Consider the following 19,635-nt stretch of genomic DNA (forward strand, 5'->3'; position numbering starts at 1 on the left):
GGAAATATAAATGCAGAATATCAAAATTCAAGTCTATTCAAGCTTGGCTTTTAAAGTTTTATTCAGACCTTTCACCTCCAAGTTCCCAGGGCTCCATTTGTTAAAATAAGACTATCTCAAGTAGCTGGCATATTTCTATGGTCTGGAATGATTAATTACCAATATTAGCTAATAGTTTCTAACATTTATATAGTGATTAAGGTTTAAGAAGTGCTTTACATGTTCTCTCTTGATCTTCCCATCAATTCTGTGAGGTAACTGATATCTCTTTCTGATGAAGACTGAGTCTAACATAAATTAAATTATTTACCCACAATCATATTGCTGGTGAGTGTCTGCTGGTGAGAATTTGCACTCAAACCTTCCTGAATTCAAGCCCAAGTCTGTACCTACAAGACCACCTAGTGGTCTAACTACTACCACTGCCTGACTATGCTGAGACAAAACAAAGTCAGGTCCTTGAAAATCTTGAGGCATTAATACACAGTAATCATATAAATCAAAATGGTTTCCCTATGAAGCTAAATTCCCAAATAATGTCAGTAATTAGTTATCTCATACTATGGAAGGAACTTGCAACTACTAATGATGAGTTTGGGGAGCTGACCTCTGTAGAACATCAGGAATAATTTCCAGGCTGAACTAAGGCATCTTTTTTTTATCCAGGATCTCATTTAGTGAAGTAAATGTTGAGAACAAACATAAAACTGATAATGGTGATTGTTTTCACAGCCATATTCCAACAGATAACATAAAGATGACCTCCTCCTCCTATCTGTGAACATCCTTTGATATTGTCTCAGGAATTCAACTTGGGAAAGCTTCTTAGCTCAAATAAGAATATATCCTGTGGTTCATTCTTTAATGAGCACGTGCTTGTCCTCAATAGTCAGTATGGTGGTTTCGAATTCATGATATTGTCAGAAGGGGATTAGTGATATAAGCAGCTCAATTAATGCTGTCTCAAAGACAAGAATGTCACAGTGTGATGGGTAAGCTTCATTGGCCATTATCATAGGGAGTGATGGTTCAGGCAAACTGACTGCATAACACTCTATCTCCCATTTCCATGTCTTTTTTTTAGAGGGGAGGTTAGGGTTAGGGATAGAGTTAGAAGCAGAGGAATGAATTTATGGTTAAGAGTCAGAAGTAAAATTAGGATTAGGGTTAGAGTCAAAGTCTTATGGTTAGAATAAAAGTCAGAAAAATAAAGTTAGTGTTAGAGTCAGAGGCAAATTTAGGGTTATGGTTAGAGTCAAAGGGTTAGAGTTAGAATTGGAAGTGGAAGAAGAGTTGGAATATTAGAGTCAAAGGTGAATTTAGGGTTAGGGTTCCATTTCCATGTAATTTTCGATGACTGTCTCCCATCCCTGGAATGTACTCCCTCCTTACCTCTGTCTCTTAGAATTTCTTAGATATGAAGCCTTTCCTTATCTCTCCAGTAGCTGGAACCTCACACCCCCAAATTATCTAGTGGCTATTTGGTATGCACTTATATATGTTCATGTTTGTTTCCCCCCAATAAAATATGATTCTTGAGCATACCTCACTTTGTTTTTGTATCCTCCATACCTAGCATAGGTTCTTTAAAAATGCCTATTGATGAATGTATTGAATGAGTGAATGAGTGGTATAGGTGGCAAATTGTTCCACATACCCTCTCCACCATTTTGTTCTAAGTTACCAATTCCAAATAAGAACTAATATTGTAACTAATGACTTTCTTCCCATTTCAAGCAGATTTCTCTGGTTTTCAGCATGAAATTAAAAGGGAAAAGATGTAGCTTTTTGTAATTATAAATTGTTTTTCCTTTACAGCAAAAGGAGAGCATAAAATGGAAGAAACCCACTTGGAGAATGCTCAGAAAAGGTAAATGATCTATCAGTTTCATGTTCTTCCCTGGGAGAACCATTTTCTCAGCCCAATTAAGACCAAACTTCCAGGGGAAAGATAATTCACTGGAAATTGGACTAGAAAAAGCTCTAAGAGGAGGAAGAGGAGGTGGAATATTTCCAGAAGTGATAATACCAGCCATCTGATTTTACTCCCACCTTTTCATTCAGCTTTAAAGAGATGCTTAGTGGCTGCTTTCCTCTTCAGAAGTATGAATAATAGATTAGTAGAACTTTCATAAAGCTCTTCCTTTCTTCTGATCTTGAACAAGGATGATCTGAAGATGAAAGAAAGTAATGAGTGATTGGCGAGCCAGGGGTAAGTGGGGGGCGAGGTGATGGTGAGGAGAATGGATCTCTAATTACCTAATGTCCTCACTCTCTTTTCCTTAAGAGGACATAACTATAAGGAAAGTACCAGTGATTTGAAAGGATGATTCCTTAACATTCTTTATTCCTTTTGCACAGTTCAAGCAATCCAACACTCTCTCCCTTTTCAGAGCTAAGCAAAACCCTAATGTTTTAGAAGTTCTCAAATTAAGAGCATATAATTGGCACGGGTCTTTGCTGGTCCAGATGTTGAGACAAAATTGCCACAACAATTGAAAAGAGAATGAGAAAATCATTGGACATTAGAAAAATAAAGTACAGCACCTCTCTATTATGCCATGCTGCTAATATAAGTTTCTTTCTTACCACTAAAACAATGAGAGTTTTTTTTAAACTCCATTGACTTCTAAGCCCTAGGTGGTAAAAAGTTATGAATCTGTCTACACCAACTTAAAACAGGTTGTATTATCTAGTCCTTTTTTTCATTGCAGCTACTTATATTATGGACTGCTGGGGTAAGAGCTTTAGGGAATTTTTTTTCATTCTCCTACCCAATTTTTTTGATGGAGAAATAATATAGTTGTAGTTATAATCTTAGATTTTGTCTAAGGTTCTTTGGTCTTTGGTGTATGCTAGTCTTTCCTTTCCAGTGTATAAAAGAAGTATGCTAGTTTTATGGTGCATTTGTTTTGTACACATAGGGAATCCCAAGAAGGTGCTGTTATCAGAAGATTCACAAATGCCAAAGGAGAGAAATTCTGTTTTCTGTATTTGTTCAGGCTTTAAGAAAAGAGGCCCACCTGAGTGGGTAAGACTGATGTGGTACATTAGCTATGCTGAGTGAGACCCTAAATTGCCATTCTCAGCATTTTCTGTGGCTTTGTGGTGAAGGTGGTCTAGCTTTCATGACAGAATGGGAAAAAATGTTAGATCCCATCTTTAATGTGGAAACCACAATTTAGTTGCCCTCTTGAAAAGAGGTTGGTAGTCAGTGTTGTAATATTCCTGTGAGATTTGGTCAATTCTTCAGTTTTATCCTCAAGAGAAACAATTTACTCTGAGGCTAGAGAATATTTGCTTTTCCTAAGCAGTTTCTGAAGAGTATGCATGGAAAACAATAAGTGAACATATTCCACTGTGGGATCTTACATTGTAAATGCAGTTTTCTAGGAGTTTTGCCTAAGAGAAGATACAGAACAATTCACTTTTCTGGAGGGGGCAGGGGCAGTCTTTGATATAATCACTATCTATGCCAAAATTTTGGCTGAATTAAATGATATAAATGAGACAGGAAATTGTTGAAGGAAAATAAAGATAATTAAGGGAGTAATTTCAGGGTCAGAAAAAAGTCATATGAATGCAAAATATACAATTAGAAATCTTTTTTATAAGTTGAAGGATGCTTCAAGGATTATCATTCTATTGTGAGACATGTAGGAAACATTCTTGTTCTTCAGATTGCTGTCTGTTAGTTTTCCTGCTCTTGAGCATTATATTAATATTATTAGAAGAGAAATTAATTTACAAGATGTAAAATTAATAGATAAGAAATCCTATTTAAGATTGTTTATAGTGGCCATTATTGAAATGAAATTGTAAACGACAATTATGTTGTATTTGCAGCTCTTAGACAGTTGTAGGTTTATTTTCTAGGTTTTCCTTGAGAAGAGAAACAAAGATTGATTCAAATCAAGTGTTTGGTCTTTGGTAAAATTGAAGGGATTAGCCAAGTTAGCCCATCTTCCAGCAATTTGTTTTCTCTGGTTTCTCTAGAGGTACATTTGATGTTGTTAGTTTCCAAAACATACAGTTAGAATTGCTGAAATTCAACATTCCCTTTAGTTTTCACTCCAGTAAGTGTTAGCTAACAGGGCCTCAGAATCCCAGGGAGGGAAGACAATGAGTGTATATGGTTAGACTCTGTTTACATCTTGGGAAACCAAAACCTCAGAGAAGATGACATGCTTTTCTCCTGCCCTATGATAACAGCAATTCTCCAACTCATAGTGTCATTCCCTGAAATGGCTTCAGTGTTTATAGTATCATCAGGAGACTGTGGATCCATTCAAACACAATGTTTGTTTTTTGCCCCTTTGCCTCATGCTGCTGGTGAGGAAGGAGTTGACCTTTCTCTCCTTTCTCTTTCTTGGAACCCATTTCTCAGTGCTTAAGGTAGACCTACTGAATATGTCTGCTTGTACCAAATAAATGTGAAAGTATGGGGGGGGGGTGCTAATTAATAAGAAAAGTGTTATTTGCCATTCACCAGACCTTTAGGATAAAGACAAACAAAAGTTTATAAAACTACTTGTCTAAAACAGAATAAAAGGTTTTCTTTTTAAATACCCATCCTACTTAGCAAGAGAGATAAAGAATTGTAATGGAAAGAAGGGCAGATTTAGGCATCAAGGTACCTGATTCTTATCTAGTCTCTGCCTCTAATGAATTATCAAAATTTGCTCCCCCTACCTGGAACTCATTTTTCAATATCTATCAGATAAGGGGCTAGAACTAGATAATCTCTAAAAAAATTTTTCCAGCTATAACAATATATGATCCTCCAAATATTCTCACAATAAACTTCTCTGTGAGTTTATGTATCTGATCTGTTATTTGCTTCTATGATAATACCACTTTTGTTAACAGACTATTCATTTGGTTTCCTAAGAATTTTTATTCCTATAGTCTTATATTTTTCCATCTTATTCAAAAAGAAAAAAATCCTTCTTTGTTTTTATTGTTTTTGTTTTTCTGGTTATTAGAATTTATATGTTTTTAAATTACAAGACTGAGCCTTTTAGGAAGCCACTAAAATTATTGACCTGCTCCCCTCCTCCACTTCCATTCTTTTAATAATTAGGAAGTAAAAGTCCCTTACCAACATCTTTAATTTGTACTAAAAACAGACTTTTTTTTATTTACAGAAGCAAAAAGAATTTATAGGACTCCGAGCTGTAGTTCTAGCTTGGATCTCACCTAATCATGGTCATGGAATCAATTAACAGTTCATCTGTGAAATGTGATAAAAACTCTTATGAGATACATATTGCCCAATAATTGAAAATGAGATGAAAGTATCCATCATAATAGGAAAGGAGTTTTCTTCAGAGTTTTATAATCAGTGATGAATAGGATTCCAATAGAAGTCCTATATTCGAAATGGCTACAAAAATGTGGAGCTTACAGAAGATGATAGACCATGGAGCCATAAACCATGCTGGCCATAGCTCCTTTAATTACTTTCTAATGTCCTAGGAAAGGGGTCTATTTATTGAAGTGTGTTTGCCTTTGGCAAATTAGCCTTTTTGTTCTTGTTGGAAGAAGAAGGTATGGGAAATGGATAAGGGCAGGGTCTAAGATTAGATATAAAATTGTGAAGTACCTAGAGCTTTGTATTTACTCAGTGACAGGGACCTAGGCATTTCTATCATAAAAATCACCAATGTTTAAATAGCATTTTAAGGTTTGTAAAGAATTTTAAATGTTATCTGATCCTCACAACTTTGTTTTCCCCATTTTACAGATGATGAAACTAAGGCTAAGAGATTAAGTGATTTGCCCAAGATGACACAGTTAGTACATTTCTGAGGCTAAGTTTGAACTCAAGTCTTTCTGACTCAAAGTCCAAAACTTTTTTCACTACATCACTAAATTAGCTGCTTATAATAATATCTAGAATTTAAATCCTACCTTATGGTTTGCAAAGTACTTTACAGAGGGTAATCTTATTTTATCCTCCCAACAAACCTCTGAGGTAGGTGCTGATATTCCCACTTTACAGATGAGAAAACAAAGACTAGAGTGTAAAAAGTGTCAGAAGGATATGGAAATTCTTTTCTTTGAGGCCTCATTTTTTTTTCCTGACTAGATCTCTACAAGGGATGTTCTGCCACCTTAGTCATCTTCCCAGTTCTCAAGCAAATCTGACTTTGATTTCACCAAATATACTCTATGAGTTGATTTGCCAGTCTGTCATTGAATTGTATTGCACTTAGAATCACAGAATCTTAGATCTGGAAGGAATCATAAAAATATGTAGTCTAACCCCTCATTTTATAGAGGAAGAAACTGAGGTCCAGATAACAAAAGGGAAGGCCCAAGGTCACCCAGTTAAAGACAGAGCTAGGATTAGAAATCAAACTTTTTTATGCCTCATTCAGTATTCAGTGTAGCCTATTTTGTAATGATTTTGCATCTGGTATGGAAGAGAGTTGTGGACCTCAAAATTTTCCCCTCTTCTCCCACACTCAGCATGCTCACGCACACACACAGGCTTTCTCTCTCTCTCTCTCTCTCTCTCTCTCTCTCTCTCTCTCTCTCTCTCTCTCTCTCTCTCTCTCTCTCTCTCTCTCTCTCTCTCTCTCTCTCTGTCTCTGTCTGTCTGTCTCTCTGTCTGTCTGTCTGTCTCTCTCTGTCTCTCTGTCTGTCTGTCTCTGTCTGTCTGTCTGTCTGTCTCTCTCCCTCTCCATTCTGATATTCTGATTCCTAGAAAAGAAAAAAAAAAGACATGTCCCCAGGATCATGCCTCCAAAAAACCTTTGAGGATTGTCATGTTGGGTGGTTAAAATTATAATACTCTCCAAGGCTGAAGGGAATTTACAGTAATTATTAGAGTGAACTACTGAGTCAGAAACCAGACTAGTCGGAAACCTACATCCCCCCATGGGTTTATGTGTTGACAGTTTTCCTCCCTCTCATCTTTCTTCTCTCCTGCAGCTTTGAAACAACGGTAGGATATTTTGGGATGAAGCCAAAGTCCGGTGAGAAAGAGATCACACCCAACTATGTGTTTATGGTGTGGTATGAATTCTGCAGTGACTTCAAGACCATTTGGAAACGAGAGAGTAAGAATATTTCTAAAGAAAGGTAAGGTTCTAATAAAGTCATTAATACCCCCTACAGGAGTCTGGGAAACTGCCTCCCCAAACTTAACAAATTACACTCCAATATTTCACAGGCGTCAGTGTTTGCTTTCAGATCAAGTGGACAGCAAGGAAACATTATTGCCTCGGGGTGCACAGGGAAATTCAGGGAAGGCTTGCTGCCCCCCACCTCAAGCAGATAAACACACATGATCTGATAAGTTACACTTTCTTAACCCCTTCCAATTACTAGCTAGTAAAATGAAAGGGGAGCAGTGCTAATTTGCAACAGATTGCTTCTCTGGGCATTCTCATGTTGGGCCAGCCTAAATGAGGTGGTATTGCTGTCGCAGACAGTACAGACAAATAAAAGTGAATGCTTTTCCCATTAATATACTGAACTTGCATCAAAGGGAAGTCCCTGAGACTCAGGCCACACTTAACACAATGTTGAAGCCCCACGCTGGATTTACAGCGCCACTTCTGACTCCTTGTATCCTGCCCAGGACATCAAACTGCATGCCGCTGGGTCTCATTGCAACCTCTTGATTTTATTAGTTGGAAGCAGAAGGAAAACGTCTGCCCAGAGTTGGTTTGGGGTTTGTTTTCTTTCTTGGAAAGGCTGAATTTTTCCTTGTGTTTACCATGGGGAACATCCCTGCCTGTATCTCTGGCCATAACTGATTCTAGCAGGTTGCCCTTCTTCTTGAAGGAGTACTATCGGTCCAGACTTCAAACAGGTCAGACCTGCTGCAAAACAGATGTAGAAGCAAGTGGGTTAGGAGTGCAAAGGAAAAAAGAAGTCTGCCAAAGTAAAGGAAGCTCTTCTCCCAGATGGTATCTACACTAAATATTCATTGAAAATTATTTCTGTTCATCACTACTACTAGCTCACCCCTTTCTGTAACCCTAAATTTATAAATATAGCAGTTGGAGATTATGATTTGGTATCTGGAGGGGAAAAAGATTTTTAAGTCTCAGCATGTCATTACTCAAAAGCTAAATTTGAGCATTTTCATCAAACAAAACTAAAGAATTACAGTGCTTTTTATTTTAAAAAATAATTTTAATTACATATTTTGTTGTCACAATTTCCATATTTCCTCCTGCATCTCATTCATACTGAAGGAAGGAGAGAGGGAGGATGGGAGTGAGAGTGGCTGGGGGGAGGGGGGAGGAGGGGAAAGGAAGGTAGAAAGGAAAGAAGGGAAGGAAGGAGGGAAGGGAAGAAGGAAGGGAAAGGAGGGAAGGAAGGAGGAAAGAAAGAAAGGAGGGAGGGAAAGAAGAAAGGAAAAATAAAAACCAATCAAAATATCAGAAAATATATGTAATATTTCATACCTTTGGACTGGTCATTCAGAGAAGTGAGAGCAGGGATTTGTGTTCTTATAACCTTTTAGTGGGGTTATTTTTGTTCTTTATGAATTGTAGTACTTTCTCTGAGGTTTAATTGGCAATGCTATTTAATACTCCTGTGGTGCATTTTCAAAGAAGTTAAACAGTTTTAGAGATTCTCATGCTCCCCTACCACCTTAGGAAAGCAAGAGTTCAACTAAACTTGTCCTATGCAACTGGAAAAAAAAGATTTAGACATTCTTGTTGAACAAGTTTGCAGCTATATAAATGGATATTTTGTACCTTTGAACTACATCTCCCAGCATCCCTTTCCCCTTTCATCCCCAACTTGCAGTGCTTGCATATTGTATATAGTTGTGTGTAACTCTGCCTCTCCCTCTCTTCTCTCATGACCACAGCTGAGTTAGCTCCCTTTTTACTCTAGCTTTTTATTTTAGTTATTAATAAATCTTATTAAAGATACTTGGAGTTATTGAATATTAATTTTAAGCTTACACAGCAAAATCTTAATAATTTTGACATCCAACTGTCTTTTTGCTGTTGTGATACTAACAATATTGGGAACCTAAGTATATAGATGAACCTAGACATAGTAGGGAATTTAGGAGCCATCTAGTTTAACTCCTTCATTTTATATATGAGAAAACTGAGGCCCAGGAAGTTTAAGTGATTTGCCTAAGGTCACACAAATAATAAGAAATAATATTTGAACCCATTTCCTGACACCAGAACCAATTCTCTTTCCACTTTACCAAATCTATAAAATAAATTTTGTAATTTAGAACCCCCCCATGAAATTTGGTACCTCTGCTTTTTGATGGAGTAGCCTTGCCATTGATTTTCCATATGTGAACCTTAGTCATAAAATCCAGTACCATTTCATATGCATCCAGCCCATATCTTTCTATCAAAGAAGCTGAAACCTTAAGAGTAGATAAAAAAATCAGAAACACAAGAAAAAACAATCAGTGATTTTTCATTCTAATGACTATCTGTTGAAATGCTAGATAGTACACCAAATTAATGAGTTTTGCCCTGCTAGAGAAGTGAACTCTGTTGCCCATTCAGATCAGAATAATTGTCTCTCTGTTAGGAAAAGGGGACTTACCATCCTTCAAAGTGACATTTTCCTCAGCTTGTCCTCAGAGGCTTTTTTTAGCTTGACTTCCTGGAAATCAACTGTCTACTTTGTACTCTGTAAAGTGACACCTTTTAAGGATCCTGACTTTAAAAGACTTATTAAGATGGATATAGTTTGGGGAGCCCTCTGATTTAACAGTCTTGGGCATCTCTTTAGTCAACCATTCTTTATATTGCTGAAACCCCTTGTTTTCTAACTTAAGATAAAATCTTTGAAAATTAATGATGTTGTAAACAGGCCCAGAAGAACAATATATACAGTAACAGAAATATTATAAAAGGATCAATTGTGATAGACTAAACCATTATCAGCAAAGCAAGTTTCCAAGATAACCACAAGGGACTCATGATGAAAAATGCTTTTCACAGCCAAAGAAGGAACTATTGAAGTTGTTTGCAGATCAAAGCATGCCATCTTTCATTTATTTCCTTCATGAAATTTTTATTGTATGTGTGATTTGTATCTTCTATCATGACATGAACAATATGAAAATAAGTATTATATTAAAGCACTTGTATAACCTATTTACCACCTTGGGGAGGGAGAAAATCTGAATCCAAAATGTCAGAAAACAATCATCAAAAATTGTTTCTATATGTAACTAGAAAAAGGAAGGAAGGAAGGAAAGAAAGAAAGAAACCAGAAGGAAGCTCCTAGTGTGCTGTACTCCATGATAGAAGACCTGAGTTTGAATACTACAAAAGTCATTTAATAGCTATGGAACCCTGGACAAGTCATTTAATTTCTGTCAGCCTCAGTTTCCTCATTTGTAAAATGGGGATAATAACACCTACCTCCCAGGGTCATTATAATAATCAAGTAAGATAACATGTAAAACCCTTTCCCACATTTGAATCTCTATATAAAAGTTAGCAACTACTAGACAATGATCAATAAACATTTATTAAGCACACACAATGTGCCAACCACCATGCGTAGTCTTTAGTTATAAAAGGTACCTTTAAACTGAAGAGCAAATAACTTGGCTTCATGTTTTTATTGCCATTTTCAGTGAAGATACATAGCAGACCTAAATAGAGAATCACAGAATTTGAAAATTGGTAGGGATCCTCAATGATCATTTAGTCTATCTGATAGACAAAAGGAATCCCCACTGTAATATACCATACAAGAGTAGAAGTAGACCTTTTAGAATTTTAGTCTGTGTTTTGTCTTGAAGTTAAATAGTTTAGTGATAATGAATCCTTGATTGTAATCTAATTAAAAAACTCAGTCCATTTACACCATTAAAATAAAACAAATGCCTTTATGAAAACATGATAGCTTATAACTATTAGCATAAACTAAAAGTATGGTGGTACAGGTAATCCAGTTTTATACTTCATCTTTTTTTAAGTTATTTGAAGGGCAATTAAATTAGACCTCAAAAAAAAAAATTAGACCTCAAAAAAAAAAAAGAGGATGGGGATAGGAGTAGTATCAATTTTTGTTTTATGTTGGTATTTGTGAAGTTTTATATTCATACAACTTTGTAACTAGATGTGTTGCAATCTGTTACACTCATCTACTTAAAAAAAGATGGCAATAATGGGAAGGGTTCTGAACTTAGAGTCATAAGACCTGGACTCATTTCCCAAGTTACTACCTTTGTGACTTTAGGAAGTAACTTTGAGTTTTTTGAGCAAAGTTTTCTTGTCTATAAAATGGAATTAGTGTAGCCTACTAGACAGAAAGTTGGTCTTAGAGTAAAGAGGACTTGATTCAAGACCTAGATCTGATAAATACTGTCTGTGCAACCTTGGGCAAGTCACTTACTTTTTCAATGCCCCAACTATTTCTCTAAGTTACACAGCAGCTATTCATATATTTTGGTAGAGAGGGTTTCCTCACTGAGCATTTCCTATACCAGTTATATCACAGTTTTCATTTTAAAAATGATAAATAGATACATAATTATCTATATTCAGATAGATATTGACATACTGAGAGAGAAAGAGAGAGATAGAGACAGAGAGACAGAGGGAGAGAGGGAAAGAGGGAGAGAGGGAGGGAGAGGGGACTGCTAAGTAACAGTAGATAGAGCACCATGCCTGGAGTTGGGAGGACCTAGGTTCAAATCTGGCCTTATGCACTTTCTAACTGTGGGATGCTGGGCAAGTCACTTAACCCTGACTGCCTAGCCATTGCCACTATTCTATACTAGAATTTAATACTAAGACAGAATGTAAGAGGGTATGTGTGTATACATTTTTTATTTTAAAATTTAGAATATGTTTATAAATTATAAAATTAGTTTTAAAATTTAATAAAATAAAATTTTATTTTCTAAATCTATTATAAAGTATCTATTTTGTTATAAAAATGGATATACATGCATATATGCATATATTACAGTAAAATTATTTTATATCCTATTCTATACTTATTATAGCTTTATCATGTCATATATACTTATAAGAGGCTTCATGATAAAGTAAAAGGAGCCAAAAACCCTCAATTTCTAAACCCAGCTTTGCTGCTAATTTCATATTTCACCACAGGAAAATCATTTAACTTCCCTAGGGCTCAGGTTTTTCATCTTCACTCTAGGAACACCCCAAATATTCAGTTCCCTAGACATACTTTCCCACAGATCAGCCTTGAGCAGGTTAGATGAGATTTATCTCTGGGATCTCTGCCAGCCCTTAATATTCAGTGATTTTTAGAAAGGGTCTAGACCCATGATGGTGAACCAATGACACAGGTGTCAGCACATAGCCATTTTCGATGACACGTGGATGCATGTGTGCTCAGCGTGCCTCAGGCCTGGGAACCACCCAGGGAGCTGTGCACCCACACCTACAGCCATGGCCATGCCCCAGAGAGGGATGGGGGGAGGACTGCACCACAGACTGGCCATGGGGGCAGGGGCAAGTGGCAGGCAATGCATGCCAGGAAGCGGGGCTATGTGGACCTAATCTCAGGGCATCCCCAGGCCAGCCAGCTGGGGAGGGTCAGGTCAGGGTGTGGCTGGGCTTTGGAAGACTGGGCAGAGCTCTGGCCCACATGCAATGGAGGAGTGCCTGGAACCAATTAGCAGACACTTTTAGCACCCTGAAAAATATAGCATTGGTGTTACTCACAATTTTTCCCTCTACATACTTTTGTGAGACCTTATGCTCAATGTTAAATAATATCAAAACCAACAAAAGAAACAGATTGACAGATGAAGTTAGTAGCTCTTGCTTGGGTTTGAAGTATACAAAATACCAACCTTCAATTGAAGATTTAGCTAATGAAATTCAGCAACAAAAAAGTCACTAATAGGTAGGTTAGTTAAAGAATTCCCTCTCCCCCTCACCCCACACAAGTTAAATAATATCAAGACCAACAAAAGAAACTGACTGACACTAAGTTAAACAATTAGTTTTGGTTTATGAAATGCAGTTATATATTACAATTATACATTTTTGTTATTTAAACTATATCACTAAATTATGGGTTTTTTTCTCAAAGTGACACACCACCCAAATTATGCTCGGTTTTTTTGGTGAATTTTGACACACCAAACTCAGAAGGTTGCCCATCACTGGTCTAGACAATAGTGGCATGACAGTTACAAGCAGCAGTTGAGTCTTTCTTAGTGATAATATTCTGTTTTGAGTTTCTGCTTACATATAACAAAGATATCTTCTTTATAAAATATTCTAGCCTACCAAATATATGTTGGAATTCACAAAAGGTAAAAACCTCCAGAGAAATCATGTGGGAATATTATTGGTAAATTGTTCATTCTCCCTGAGCCAAACCAAACCACGGTACTATTTAAAGACCCCACAATGGGCAGGTAATGAGTGGCTAAGGAGTGTGGTGAGCTTCATGGAAAGTGCAAAGGAAAGATTCCATTAGTTCCATAATAGTTGTTACACAGTTTAAGGAAGTGGTTACTTTGTTTTTAAACCCAACTTAAATTTTGAATTGATTTTTTGAAGTACATTTGCAACTGCTATGGCCATTTATAAACTCATATAGTTGCTAATATGGGTGGCTTTGAGCTATTTTCCCTCTACCAAACTACTGTAAGACTTAGATTATAAGATTTAGAGCTGGAAGGAATCCTAGAGTTGATGTAATCTAAAGTTAAGTAACATACCCAAGATCACACAGAGGAAATATCCGAATAAGAACTTAAACCTAGGTCTTCAATACTGTCATGTCACTTTTTTGAAGGAAGATGACAGATTATTGGAGAGGCATGATCACTCATTCAAGCAACTTGGGGACCATTGATTAGGGTACAAAAGATGTAGTAATATTTTGATTTATAAATTGTATCCTATTTCCTCATTGACTAGCACTGGAACTCCAGAGACCAGTAACCTTCAATCAGTCCATAAACATTAAACACCTACTATGTGCCAGGCACTGTTCCAAGTCCTAGAAATACAAAAAGAAGCAAAAAAAAATCCCTGCTCATAAGGGCCTTATAATCTAATCTTTATTTCTGATTGAACTTCAACTGACATCAGCTGTCAACACCTGACCTTTGAGTTTCTCTGCCCCACTGTAAAATAAAAAACTATCCTTAAGTACATAAGTTCTGTACAGTTTTAGAGAGAGTTAGCATGGTGTAGTTTAGAGAAAGCTAGACAGGGAAGTCAGGAAGATCTGAGTTCAAATGTTACCTCAGAAACTTGCTACCTGTGACCCTTAGCAGTCACCACTTTTCTTTTTGTTTGTTTGTTTGTTACATTAAAATCCCCAGGTATCTACCTCCCTTTATCTCTCTTTACTCAAATGAACGCATCCTTTGACAAAAAGATATAAGTATTTATAAAACTATATCTTGCTTATGTCTATCAGTTCTTTTTCTGGAGGTGGGCAAACACAAGTCATTCTTCAAATAGTATTTCTGTTGCCATATGTAATGTTCTCTTGGTTCTGTTCATTTCACTTCATAATTTCATGTATGTCTTTCCATGTTTTTTTAGATTAACCTGCTTGTCAATTCTTATAGTGTAGTAGTGTTCCACCCCATTCATGTGCTACAACTTGTTCAGCCATTCCTCAGTTGACAGACCTCTCCTCAATTTCCAGTTCTTTGCCACCACAAAAAAGCAGCTATAAATATTTTAGAACTTTTGGTTATTTTCCTTTTCCCCTGCTCACCTTATGAAATAAGCCTAAACTCTGTGCACCTTTTGACCCAGCAATACCGCTTAACTTTTTTATACCTCACCTTCTTCCTCTATAAAATTAGGGAGTTCGACTCAGTGACCTCGGAAGTTCACTTCTTGCTCTAAATCTATGATCCTATATTTAAAAGGGACATTGGGCAAACTCTCTCTGACATAATCAGTTGGGAGAGATCTAGTATATATCTATCATGTATCTAATAGCATTACAAAAAAGTATAATAATATGGTGACATATCTTTATTTAGCTCTTTGAAGAAGACAATGCTTTTCCAACAACAATCTAGTGAAGGTGGAAGAGTATCATCCCCATTTTATAATAGGGAAATGGAGACTCAGAATTTATATATACTACAAGAAACAGTAAATATTGGGGTCAGAATTTAAGATTATAAGTCATCAGATCCTAGGATTATATATTTTTTTCATTTTCATTAGGATTTTTTTCCATATTACATATAGATATAGTTTTTAATAATCAGTTTCTGACATTTTACAATCCATTTTCTCTCCCTGCCTCCCATGCCTTCACTATCCCTGAGACAGCAAAAATCTGATATATTTGTTATCATGCAATGCATGTTTGTAATATTGTGAAAGAGGAATATATATATGCACATATATATATTAGATCTAGAGCTGGGCCTCAAAAGCTATGTAGTTCAACCTCTTCATTTTATTGATTTAGCAAACTGAGGCCCAAGAAGATTACAAGTGAGTTGCCCAAGTTCACATAGAAAACAAGTTTCAGAGGTAGAGCTTGAATGCTTTTCCTCTGACTCCAGAATTACTATACCTTGCTCCTTTCCATGTATTCTAAAGTATAATCAGTCAGCCACTAAAATACATTTACTAAATGCTTATTATGTGTCAGACACTGTGCTAGAAACAAAGGAAGACAGAAACCGAGTTTGGGTTCACATTCTAATGATGAAAACAGCATATAAGTCTAGAAAAATACTGAGTTAAATGGAAGGTATTTTCAGAAGAAAAAACACTAACAGCAGCTCAATGACCCCAAAAAGATTCTTGCAAAAGATGGGATTTCATCTAAGTCTTAAAGGAAGCCAGGAAGATGTGAAAGAAAGGCTAGACAAAGCATTCTAGGCTAATAGGGGATGGATGGTGCAAAGCCATGAGAATAGCTAATAATGATAGCTAAGGTTTACAATAGCACCTCATGCCCATAGGAACTATATTCTAAGACCTACTATGGATGGCTGAAACCACAGATAAAAGCAAATTTCAGATTCCATATATAATATTATTTTCTTTGTACCTATAGTCATATAATGAGGAGGAGGAGGAGAAGCAGCAACTAAGTAAACTAGTCAATAGAGATCCTGGAGTTAGGAGAATCTAGCTTCAGATACCTCCTAACTGCATGAATTATGTGATCCTGGTCAAGTCACTTAACCTCAATTGTCACTCTTTTGCCTTAGATCCAATTCTTAGTATCACTTATAAGACAGAAGGTATGAATTGAAGAAAAAAGGAAAGAAAGAAAATGAGCTGCAGGATTTTGAACAATAAAGAGCTATATGGGCTTTTAAAGAAAAAATAATAGTTTTACTACTAAAAATGGGGTTTTAAGAAGATTAATCTGGTAACTAGCTACTGAAGTCCTCATTATGAAATTAAAATGACTGGTTTCTCCAAGACTATTCCGGAAAATCATACCAAATGCTTTCATGGGTAGGTCAGAAATAGCAATCAATTAAAGGAAACTCTTAAGTTCTCTCTGAAGAACTTTAGTATTGCTTGTGAAATATGGAAGATGCTGGCACAAGACCATCCAGCATGGTATGCTCACATCAAAGAAGGAGCCATGATCAATAAGAAAAGCAGAATTTCAGTAGCTCAAAAGAAAAATAAGATGTGCAAATTTAAAGATATCTCCATTCCATATGCATATGAGCTATTTGTGTTCTACCTGTGGTCCTATTGATCTGATCAGCCCATTGGACACATTGTACATTGACCCTGATATAATGATGTCACTTTGGTCTTCTTCAAGTATGGAGAACAACAACCAACCAAACTGGAAAGACTTCCAATTGAAAACCAGTAATGGAGAGTATTTAATTAAGCATGGCAGTAGTATGTAGAATGAACTGAAGGAAAGAGTGATTAGAGACCCAGACTCAGCAAGGAAGCTATTTCAGTAATCCAGGCATTAAATTGTGGAAGCCTGAGCAAAATCAATGACAAAGGAAATGAAAAATAATGACATTTCTGAGACATTTCAAAAGAAGCCTTGGAAGGAGAAGATGAGGAAAAGATCTCAATATTTCTGGTCTGGGACACAGTAAGAACAGTAATATCATTGACTTAATGGGGTGATAAAGAAATCAAGACAGTCAGGATTGGAGGAGCCGGGCATAGAGAAAGTTCAGGAACTTTGTTTTGAATATGTTGAATTTCAACTGATAAAAGGACATTCAAGTAGAGGTTTTTTAGGTATTTAGAAATAAATAACCAAAGTTCAGGATTTGGGGTGCAGATTTAGAAGGCAATAATTGAAGTTAGAAGAATTAAGGAGTTCCTCAGGGAAAGGAGTGTGTGTATATATGTTGACTGCATAAATATATTTGTATATATATATATACATTCACATGTATGAATGGGGAGAGAGAGAGAGAGAGAGAGAGAGAGAGAGAGAGAGAGAGAGAGAGACCAATTAGATGTTGTGCTTCCCTATAGTCAGGAATACCTGATTTCAAATCCTGTCCTCAAATACTTAATAGCAGTGTGATCCTGAGCAAGTTACTTAATTTCTATCTGCCTCAGTTTCCTCAACTATAAAATGAAGATAATGGGATGATATACACCACAGGGTTATTGGTAAGAATAAAATTAAGTGTTTAGCATAGTATCTGGCATATAGTAGGCACATAATAAATGTCTATTCCCTTTCTATATCAAAAAATATATTTAGGAAGAGAAATTCCATAATTCTGACTTAATCTAACAGCCTATATATCTCAATAGTTATACAATTTATATATATGTAGATATCCTTAATCTTCTTACTACAGATCAACCTTCATTTAATTAATTTGTGTTGTGATGTTGGCATGCAATCAAGAGTGAAGATTAGATGAAACCTCAAGGGAACTCTAATTCATACCTGGAAAAGGATGAGGAGGTTTTCTTGGATTCCCATTTTGTTAAATTAGACACATATCTTGAACTGTCAAGAAGCAGATAAAGAAGGCATTGGATGAGGAAAAGGGGCTATTTCCTCCTTATTTGTTAACTTTAATTCCATCCCCCTAGTTCTAAGAAGATGCACTACCTCTCCATTTCTTCTCTTCCAATTCTCTTCTCTCACCTTTCCTTTCTCTCCTTATTAAAGGTGGTTGTTTTAGAGTAAAAGAGAAACAAGTAGGGGATCTAACTCAGGTTATGGAGTGGAATCATTTTGGTCTTATCTTCTTCACTTTGAACACTAAATTGAGATTCTTTTTATTATGCTAGAATTTACTAAATCAAGATACCTATAACCAGAGGTGCGTTTCTTGCTGCTAAGAGATGTGGCACTTTTAAAAATCTGGATCCCTTTATTTATTGTAAATACGGTAACACCTCTGATTTAAAGGGAAGGTAAGCTGGTTGGAAGAAAGATGATGTGTTCCATTTTGTATGTATTAAGATTCAGGTGATGCTGGAACATCCAAGAATAGATAGCATAGAGACATTTAGAAATACACAAACTCTGCTTGATACCAAAGGAACTATAGAAAATAAATAAGGCATGGTCCTAAGTTTCCTGGATCATACCATTTTGTACAAAATGATATATGCACTCTGTATCTCTATAGTTAAATAACTGGAATACTCTGTGGAATATATGTACAAAATAAATGCTTGAATAAATGGATGCTATGAAAATGATGAAGAAAGGAAAGATACTAATAGAGTATTACGGAGGCTGGGGAATGAGCTAGATCTAGTGAGCTAATTTTGAGCTAGTTCTGAAAGGCTGCAGAGGATTTCAACAGGCAGAGAGACAGAGAAAAGGCATTGGATTTGATGCCAGGTTAGAACTAAATGATCTGAGTTGAAATTCCAACTTATTTACTTTGCTATGTGATCTTGGGTGAGTAATTACATTTCTCAAAGCTTCAGTTGCCTAATCCATAAAGGGAGCAGACTAGATCACCTGTGAAGACTCTTTCATCTTGAAGTTGTATGGGAGAGCGTCTTTAGATGTTGGCTTTGTTCAACCATCTTTGATCTTAGTGAACTTCTTGAAGAAAGCAAATTTGTTAAAAGAAAAAATGATTAGTTATTTGGCAGGAAAAAAATCTCTTCTCTAGTATATATTTATTATATACTAATTTTTCTTTACAAAAGTGAACAGGAAAAGTATAAAGTCATGAAATTTTCAGTATGTGTGATGGTGCCAAGCCTCAGAATCTCTGAAACTCAAATGAATATCTTAAGTATCTGCCATCATTCTGTTCTTCTTTCTTGGAAGTTAGCAGTGGAAACCCAAAATAAGACTCCTAAGATCAAGCTTCAGAATTTTAAAATTTGTCTATATGGCTTTTGTCAGGGATGGAATAGATTGCCTTCGTGGCACATTTACTTAGTGTGATTTAAAGACCAATTAGAAAGCTCCCCCACCCAAAAACATCCCCCTCCCCCATTGTCATTTGCTTTTGTTGCCCTTCCAAACAGATTTATACTATTACTGGTATTGGGTGGCTGGGCAAGCAAGGCTGACAAGTTTTACAACTAAAAAACAAGGACTTGATGTCATGCGTAAATCTTCATAATCAAGATTTGAAATATTTTTCCAGACAAGTGAGGAATCCCCTATGAAGTTACAAATTTATTCTATGGTTCTAAAAACTTTAGTTGTTAACTTAGAAAACTCTCTCTGACCTGTTACCTTTCACTCTGCACTTCA

General features: G+C 36.2%; 1 protein-coding gene across 3 annotated transcripts in view; it reads left to right on the plus strand.

The window, feature by feature from the left end:
- Positions 1–19,635, plus strand: part of FMN1 (formin 1) — a 588,141-nt gene that overhangs the window by 539,563 nt on the left and 28,943 nt on the right. For all 3 annotated transcript variants that reach the window (XM_056810223.1, XM_056810225.1, XM_056810224.1), the window contains 2 exons: positions 1,819–1,870; positions 6,940–7,089. In XM_056810223.1, coding sequence (XP_056666201.1) covers positions 1,819–1,870; positions 6,940–7,089 — 202 coding nt within the window. The remainder of the gene's footprint in view (positions 1–1,818; positions 1,871–6,939; positions 7,090–19,635) is intronic.

Source organism: Monodelphis domestica, chromosome 1 (genome assembly GCF_027887165.1).
Source record: "Monodelphis domestica isolate mMonDom1 chromosome 1, mMonDom1.pri, whole genome shotgun sequence".
Taxonomy (NCBI): domain Eukaryota; kingdom Metazoa; phylum Chordata; class Mammalia; order Didelphimorphia; family Didelphidae; genus Monodelphis; species Monodelphis domestica.